General features: G+C 40.9%; 1 protein-coding gene across 1 annotated transcript; it reads right to left on the minus strand.

The window, feature by feature from the left end:
- Positions 1-431: 431 nt before the first annotated feature.
- On the minus strand, positions 432-5,642 carry LOC112103058 (nuclear receptor subfamily 0 group B member 2-like). The gene is made up of 2 exons (XM_024194654.2): positions 5,069-5,642; positions 432-867 (listed from the first exon to the last, which is right to left on the minus strand). The coding sequence occupies exons 1-2, from the start codon at positions 5,640-5,642 to the stop codon at positions 614-616; spliced, it is 828 nt and encodes a 275-aa protein (XP_024050422.2). The 3' UTR covers positions 432-613.
- Positions 5,643-9,617: the final 3,975 nt, after the last annotated feature.

Here is a 9,617-nt window from a genome sequence, read left to right on the forward strand (position 1 = left end):
AGGGCAGGCTCAGACAGAGAAGAGCTAGAAGAGGGGCTAGAGGTGAGATCAAGAGTCAGAAAGGATGGAGTTAAGGGAGCAGCCAAATGCAAAAGAGTGCTGGTTTAAGCTGGTAGGGATTAGGGAATTACATCCCACAAAGAATAAGAATAAGCCCTGCCCCTATCACTGATCAAGATGGATGGGTACATAAACAGAGGGATCTGGCTATTGTAGGGTCAAACTCAGCAGTTTTTCTGAAAACAAAAAATGCTGCCAAATCAGCTTGTAGGAAACACTTTTTTTAAGTGGTTGTGAAAATGAACATTAGAAATACAGTAATACAGTTGGAACTACAGCAATTAGAGATGATGTTAATATCTTTCAAACTTCCTTGTGGTATGTTAGGACAAATCTCTTCCAGATATGGCACATAGATTTATGAACTGATATTTAATATTTTTTTAGTCTGAAGTTTACATGATTACATTTAGTTTTACAAAAAAAATAAATAGTAATGTTATGTTAGATTTAAAAATTGACTATGTTTACCTTTAATATATTGACCATAAAACTTTCCCCCCTCTTAAATCTTTGTTGTTGTTATTTAGGAACACAAAAAGGTGTTTTGTTTTTAAAGTAAGTCTTGCTTGAAATACAGGGTTTCTAGAAGTAATTCATTTAGGTTGACCTCTCCTAAAATAGGTCTGAAGAAGAGTTCTGCAATAGTCTCGGCATTAACGGCTTTGAGGCTGGCGAGCAGCCCAAGAATCCAAGCAAATCTGCCTAGGTTTCTGTTGTACATCATTGAGCTAAATTCCATCAGAGTGCGCTGGGCTTCCTGCTGGAGGGTTTGCACATAGTGACGAAATCTTAGGCCAGGCAGTTCTGTAAAAACAGGAATAAAACAAGGAAAGCTTTTTTGAGTAAAACTAGTTTATGAAGTATCCTCTGTAATGGTTTGTATCCATCCCTCCAGCTAAGAGTATTTATTGTCTTTTTTAAAAAAATCTTGTTTTATTTATTCATTTTAGAAAGATGGGAAAACATGCTTAGGTAGCTTTAGTAAACATTGTGTAGTATTTAAAACCCAGTATAATGCAATCAGACAATTATATTAAAAGTGAAGTTTTAGAAAAAAAAAAAAAGACAATATTAGGGAAGTGACTTAGATTAAACAGACAGCGGCAGATTCTGTGCTGTACCTCTAAGACAGACAGCACAGAACTTATAGCCCATGGGAAGAGGTAGCTAAGGTGGGTTTACACCAGTGGTTCTCAACCAGGGGTACGTGTACCCCTGGGGGTACCCAGAGGTCTTCCAGGGGGCACATCAACTCATCTAGATACTTGCGTAGTTTTACAACAGGCTACATAAAAAGCACTAGTGAAGTCAGTACAAACTAAAATTTCATACAGACAGTGACTTGTTTATACTGCTCTATATACTATACACTGAAATGCAAGTACAATATTTATATTCCAGTTGATTTATTTTATAATTATATGGTAAAAATGAAAAAATACGCGATTTTTGTAATAGTCTGCTGTGGCACTTTTGCATTTTATGTCTGATTTTTAAGTAAGTTTCATTTCACTTAAAAACTACTTGGGGGTACGCAAGACAAATCAAACTCCTGAAAAGGGTACAGTCATCTGTAAAGGCTGAGAACCACCGGTTTACACCATCTTTGTGTCTTCCCAGTCCTTAGCTGCTTCTGAGGCTGGAGAGGCCCCCAGCATAGCTTAGACAGCCCTGGGGGCCTGTCTAAGGGCTTGTCTTCACAGTGGGGTAATTCACACTGTGGGGGTGGGGTTTCTAAAGCACACTAATGTGTTATGCATACATTGATCCTTGTAGTCCCTGTGTTTTAGAAGTCACACCGCTGTAGCATGTATAGACAAACCCCAAATTACAGCAGTCTTCCTGGGTTGCCCTGTGGGCCACAGTGCTGCCCAGAATCAGCAACTCTGCATGCTGTGACCCACCCCCAACATACCCGTCCTGTCCCCAGCCCCACCCGAGCTCACTCCCTATGCCAGAGGTTGCAAGGGGTTCTCAAAAGGCAGCTTTATAGCTGTTTAACTGCAGTGCCTGCACTGGGGTATTCTCCCACAGTAAGCCAAGGGGCTTTTAACACCCTTTTATGTCTCTCTGGCCCTTTTACTGCTGTAAGAGGGCCGGAACCAAGGGTGAGGATCTCATCCATGCTACTTTAATATAATCACCTGGATCCTGATCTTTCTCTTAACTATTCCAGTATAAGACCCCGATCCAACAAAGCACTTGGGCACATGCTTAACTTTAAGATATCAAGCGCTTTATTTACTCAGAATGGATTCTTCCCCTGAAACTTGCTACATTTTCTCATTTGTTCCCTCTTTTTATATGTAACAAACCAATGTTTTCACGTTATAAATATTAATACAAAGAAATCACTTGGCTTGAGATCGTGTGCAATAAGATTCACTGATGTATAAGTGTCTCCAGCCAAGTTATAAACCGCTGAAAAATGACATTTATAAGAGAACCCCTGACATGGTCCTAACATTAGCATCGCAGATGGCACTGATGTAATAACAATGCTATTTTCACTATTTCAGTCTCATCACTGTGTTTGTTTCTCAGTGCACTGTCAGAAGTAATTGAGAGCAATTTAGCTTCACAGTTCACATATGTGGGGCGTTTTCCAACCACTCCCTTGGATTTGGGCCATAATTTACATAGTAGCCTACCCTCTCTCCACATCCCAGAGGAAGCCTTGAGGATTTTCTTAACCCTCTTTCCCCCCCACATTTTCTCCTGGCAAAGGCTGTATATCCAAGACATTAACCTCCTTACTAGGGATATCTTAAGTGACTGGTATTCCCTTTGGAGTCAACACAGCCGTGCCGTTTATTGGAGGGATTGTTATTGAGTGATATGAGGCTTTTTCCTTTCCACAAGGGTCAGAGCATGCTGTCTGTGCCCAATCCACAGACTGAGATTGGCCCTGAGAGTGACAAATAAGTACCAACTCTGAGTATTCTGTCTGGCAATGCAGAACATTGCTACTGAGTCACTCAGCCTTGCCTTTCCAGGCTTTAAACTCTCCTGCACGCTCTTAAGACTCCGCATCACAGCCATCATCCTTCCAGCCAAGGAGGGGATTAACTTCAAAGCCTGACAAACTCTGCTCCTTAATCAGCTAGAGAAGTTGCTGTGCAGCAACATGAGGCATTCTGGTAGGTTCTAGAAACACTGAGCACCCTGCCTGGACATCACCCAACCCTGCCTCCACCCCCAAAAACCCCCTCATGGGTAGTAAGCACTATGGATGGTAGGAATTGTTCAAAACTCACAGCTCAGACTTGCAGAGCATTAAGTTTGGACCAAGCATCAAGCACTGAAGCAGAGGCAGAGATGCAAAAGGTGGCTGAACTTATGTACTGAATACCTTTTGGCAAGTGGAATTTTCTTGAGAACTACTGATATAATAATGAGAGCTACACAAATGAATCTGCACTGAAATAGGTAAGGGGAAGGAGGAACGGCCTCGTAGGCTGAGCACAGGAATATGAGCCATGGGCTCCTAAATTCTAATTTTAGCCTTGAGCGAGTCACTTAATGTCTCTGCCTCAGTTTCCCCAATAGAATATTTTCTTCAGAGGGGCAAAGTGTGTTAACTAATTAAAGTTTGTAAACCACAGTATGATTTTGCACTCCCATAATGTGGATTTATTTTCAGAAGTTCAGTAACTAAAAATTATTCACAGTAAAGCAAGCAAAAATCCCACTGGTTCAAATTTTCTTATGTAGATGCAATCCCAGGATACACAAGACAATATAAGATGCCCTAAAGGGCCTTAACAATGAAAACCACATCTCGAATTCCACTTGAAAACACACGTGAAGCCAGTGCTGCTTCTAAAACATACTTTTACAATGCTTCTTGCAAGAAATGTCACTAAATGGACAGACATTTTGCTGTAGCTGACATGTTCAAGTGTTCTTCTGGGGGCAGCCCCAAATAGAGCACATTGTGGATGGTTGTGTCGTGAATGGTAATTATTGATGGAGTCAAGGCCCTGATCCGTAGCTCATTGGAGTGAACAGGAGTCATTCCTTTTACTTCAAGGGACTTAGGATCAGGCCCCTCCTGACTCATTCATTCTGTGGTGCTGAAGTAGCCAACCCCCTTCGCAAAGGATAAGCTTTACTTGTCTCTCTCCCTAACCATGAGGAGTGAGAAGATCATAACTTTAAGTTTTCCTAGTGTTTGTTATACAGGGACCCAGCTGTGAAAACAGTGATGTAGAAAATGCTAAATTCAAACTGCAACATATTTAAAAAAAAAAAAAAAAACACACTATACAACTTGCAACACAATGAATCCCATAGGTGCCTTACTCACAATGCTCAGATCCCGCAGCTTACGTATGATGTCTGATTTGTTGATGTGCTCTCAACAATAAATATTTTACATTGTTTGCAATGTTGTAGCCATGTTGGTCCCAAGATCTGAGAGACACAAGGTGGGTGAGGTAACATCTTTTATTAGACCAACTTCTGTTGGTGAGAGAGAACTTTTCTTCAGGCCTGACAAAGATCTCTGTGGAGCTCGAAAGCTTGCCTCTTTCATCAACTGAGGTTGGTCCAATAAAAGATATTACCTCACCTACCTTGTCTCTTAATAAATATTTTGGGTATTTAGGAAATCCTGTTACAATACGTCTAATATTAAATTGGATACATGTATCCCTCCCACATATTTAATGCAGCTATATTATCTCTGTCCATAAGTCTGGAAATCAAAGTTTTAAGTGACACAATAAGTTTATATGACCTAATAATTTCTTAATAAAGGGCTTTTTTAAAGCCATTTGTTTTTACAAAGGGCGACAGGGTGAGCATATATAAACCTAGATATCACCCAAAGTAAATTTGGAATAAAAGTAATTACATTGCTGAATGCTGATTTTGAAAGTGGTTAGCTAGGATGACAGAAATCAGGTTAAAAATCCGAACATCTGTTTGCAGATAGATTTTAAAATATTTTAGACACACACTTAGCTGTGCATTTGTCTACAAATATTGCCATGGAACTTACCAGGGTTAAAGAGAATAATTCCTTTCAGATAGGCATATTCTTTTGCACATATGTCCGAATTCCAGAACTTCTCCAGGAAATTCTTCATCTTCTGAACGTCTACTAATGATGCTCCCAGGGAGGAGTTCTCCACTTTGTCACTATCTGTCAGAGACTGATTGAGAAGGATTTTTTTCAACAAACTAGGGACTGAAATCTCTTTCAGTTCAAAATTCACCCACTCCTGTGCCAGGCCCAAGACAAAGAGAGGGGCCCAGCACTGTTGTACTAGAAGTGCCTGATCCTCCTGGGGCAAATGATAAAAAGAAGGCAAGTTTCTTATAAAAGTTATAGTCTTTAAGAGCACTTCAGAAGCTCTCATGCAGGTCACTTCTGGAGTTCTGAGGACAACTTTCCTGTTGCCCTCGCAGGGACAGCCAGCACTTGATATCGAGTAGCAAGGATGGTAGTACTGGGGATGCCATCTGGTCTCATCCTGCTCTTCTTTGTTAAGGATCTGGTAAAGGATGCTCTGTGGATGACTTGTCTCACACTGGCATTTTCTAGACTTCTCAGGTGAGGCCTGACTAGCCATGCCCACTGCCTTGAGGGTTTCCTGAGCAGTGCACTCACTGCGTCAGGATATTATATGCAGAACTATGCTGCTGTAGTGCAAGAGTCTTTCTGCCAAACAGCTAGGCATTGTGTGCTTTTTATACACTTAGCTGAACTGAAATGTGACCCAGAGCTGTAAAGCTACCTTGAACTTTATTTGCTCCAGTGTGTTTTTATTCACAGCCAAACAAGGCGTGGCTTAACCAATCCCACTATCTTGCATGACTGAAATTATCTGAATGAGAGAGCCAGGGCTGGTTGACTGAGGAACACAACAATAGAAGAGGTATTCATTGCTGTCAGGCATCATTGCAATTTTGTAGTGACTGTCCCCATGCCATGACACCAAGGACTCTAATGCTGTCAATCATAGTGATATTTTTACAATTGCAGGCTATGCATCATATATAGCTTGCCCTTGAGGGGAAAGTCAACAGAAAAATATGCTAACTGCAGAAACAAGCTACTTGTATTTTTATAGATACACTGACCTTGTTCATGTCCATGGCAAAACAAGGTGCAGAAATGTATTTATACGTATTAATGCTATTGATTGATCTCAGTGAATCAAAATTTTGATTTCTGTAAATTTGAAACATGAGGGATATATTTGCAGGCAGTGTGGTCTTTTATAATTAGTAATGGTTAGTTCTTACAGAGCACCAAAGTGTGCTAGACTAAAAGGTTACCGTCCTTCCACCAGGGAACTTTCAAACTCAGGCCATGATCCTGCAGGCGTTTTTACAACTGCACTTGGCTAAAAAGGACTATTCATGTGCATGAAGTTAAGCATGTGCTAAGTGTTTGCAGGACTGGGGCCTAATTTCATGCATGATACAGTAAAGTGAGCAAAAATGTTAGAGGGGGAAAATCAGGGATAACATCAGTAAGGTAACATGGTTACTCAGCAAGTGCTACAGCAGGATGGAGTAAAGAATTTTTGTTACATTAAATACATAGATGACTATCAGTTGGAGCAACTCACTGGACTGCTCTGTGCCTCATTTTCCCAGACGGGAAACATGCCCACCTTGGGGAGTGTATTTGGATTAAAAAGCACCAAAGAAATCCAAATTGCAATAATTATTACTAGGGCTTTATGAATTGCTGTAAATATTTCCTTCTGGTTTGATCATAAAACCCTTCTTCAGTTTTCATTTGGAGTCTCAGATTCCAAATCCAAATCCAGTCAAAGGTGCCAGATTTCACCTCAGAGCCACAATGCTACATGATTTTGATGCAAAGCCATCATTCGGCCCAGGTTCAACTGCAAATGGGATCTCGTACATTCAGAACCAGGCCCCTTTGCAGATAACAATTTTTTTCTGATTACAAAGGCCTGCATTTAGACTTTGCAACACAACCTGAAATTCCGTCTCCAGGGGCTTGGGGTTACACTGACCATTTTCACACAGTTCTATTTAGAACAATGGGAAATTCTGAAAAACAAACGAAAACTTTACTGTTTTTCATGGCAGTACTTCCACTTACATTTCACATCTGGCCATATCCAAGATAGCACACAGGGACTCATCCCATTAGCCCAGATAGAGAATATATGAAGAAATAAAAGCAGAGGGACTTAAAAGATGCTCGGTGGTTTTGGATAAGTGTCTCCTAGTCCTCTGCTGCACGGCTCAACCCATTCACATTGTCTCCTTGTAAACTGTGCAGCCAAGTTGGCATATTGCCCACATTATGGCCCGGTGCCTCTGAACTGACTGCTGAAAACAAAGTAAACAATGTGTCATACTGTCTCTTCCCTTCCTATTTGCCGCCCATTGTATGTCAGTTTTAAAAAAAAATTAGAGTATAAGTCTGGTGACAGATCTGTATAGCTATATCACAACAGAGTTAGTAGACAGGAATGATCATAGCCATTCCTTCTATAGTTAAGGGGCTAAAATACATCATTAGGAGCATTACATATAACAAAACAAACACTGTGAACACAATTAACTGAATCTTAGCAAGGGGGAAATTATGCTTGAGCTCTCCATTGCATAGAGCTTTCTCACCTGGTTTTACATATGGGAAAGTTTATTCAGATTTTATTATGAAGCACCCACATTTATTTTTTTCCACATTTAGGTCTTTATAGACACATCCTAGCCTGTCTTAAAGAAAATCAATTGTGGGGTTTAACTTCAAGTTTTAGCTCTGCAAAAGGCATATTCCAAGCATACTGCAAACTCACAAACTTGACCCTAGTTAGAATTGGGTTTTCTGTGCTAGTCCATTGAGTTTTGAAGCACATACCCTTTTATTCGCATCTGCATGATCTTTATGTTGGGAAATTCTTCCTTTAAGGAGGAGAAAGAAGAGAAGGGGCAGAAAACTGCCCCAGAACTAGGAAGTCTAGGGGCTTGTCTACACTAGGCAGCTCTTAGCGACACAGCCTTGTCGCTAAAAGTCAGCGTGTGTGAACGCTCTTTTGTGGTATTGTGTTGGCACTTTTGCCGACAAAATACTTCCAGCCCCGCGAGCGGCATAAGCTTTGTCAGCAGGAAAGCTCTCCTGCCGACAAAGCCGCGTTCACACTGCCACTTGCGTTGGCAAAACTTTTGTCTTTCGCTGGGGGGCTTTTTTAAGTATGCGCGAAAGACAAATGTTTTGGGTACGACTGTGCAGTGTAGACATACCCGAGGTGTCCAATCCTGCCAGACAATGAATGCCATCAACACTAATTAAGTCAGTAAGCTGAAAATACTGAGCACCTGGCAAAATCTACCTATTTGTTTGTCTGACAGTTTTGTAGTTGTGCCGATCTCCATGGTATGAGAGTGCCTTCTAGGGTAACTAGATTAGCATGGCATTCTGAGGTGCATTCCAGACCAGAGACGGGCTGTCACACCTGCCCTGCTACCTGGGGTACCTCACAATGCTTTGCTGCAGTAGCTCCCAACTTGGGATCCTCACAAACAGCCTCCCAGCATGCAGGTTACACCCTGAGTGTCTATGTGTTGCCACAGCCCTGGTCCAGCAACTCTGACCCCAGCAGCCTGTCAGCCACACACCAGCCACACTCTGGCTTCCAGCAGCCTTGGTTACCACTTGCAGGGTAACCCCAATACACTCCTAGTCCCAGATTTCCCCAAAAAACGTGTTCTGATGGACAGTCCAGATATATTATGTCCATTGCCCCTCTAAGGGGATCAATGTACAAATGGAGTTACCCACACAGCTCCCAACACTGGATTAGTTTTGATTAAGAATAAAACAAATTTATTTAACTACAAAGAGAGAGGTTTTAAGTGATTACAAGTATAAGGTATTAAAGTCAGAAATAATCACTAGAAAAATAAAGATAAAATGTTTCCTAGCACTAAACTTAAACTAGTCTTGCTCTGAGGTGAAATTCTTACCACAGGTTTCCAATAACATTGCTGACAAAGTTTCAGGTCAGGATCTGCTCCCCAAGTCCATAGGCTGTTTCTTTTGTTTCTTTAGGTGAAGGAAAGAGATGGATAGGGAGAGAGATTTGGGGTGTTTTGTCCCTCACTTTGATAGTTCAGTCACCCTTTGAAATGTATTTTGCTGAGGTCCTTCCAGCTCTGAGGACAGAGACATGGGGTCTCCTGGTGAAAGAGGTTTCATGTTGTTTGTTAAAATGTAGATTTGTCTTGTCTCATTTCTTGCTGTTTCAAGGACCTTGTTTACTACTTACATGTAAATTGAGGTAAATACACATTCTTTTGTTTAAGACCTGCCTGACCAGTTCTGCCTAATCAAGGCACATGGGTTTGAACATGTGCTACCAACATCATTTGGGGAATTCATAACTTTACATATAATGTTGCTACATGCATTTCATTATGATGTTATTGAGTTATTAGTTTTCAAACGATACCTTAACCAGGCATATTTTGTACAAAGATTATTACAATAGTGTGTAGGGTGTGAATGTAAAGGTGCATTCAGTCACAATTAGCAACAAAAAAGTCCCCAGTAGATA

The sequence above is a fragment of the Terrapene carolina genome, unplaced genomic scaffold (assembly GCF_002925995.2).
Source record: "Terrapene carolina triunguis isolate 2854851 unplaced genomic scaffold, T_m_triunguis-2.0 Scaffold42, whole genome shotgun sequence".
Lineage (NCBI taxonomy): Eukaryota > Metazoa > Chordata > Testudines > Emydidae > Terrapene > Terrapene triunguis.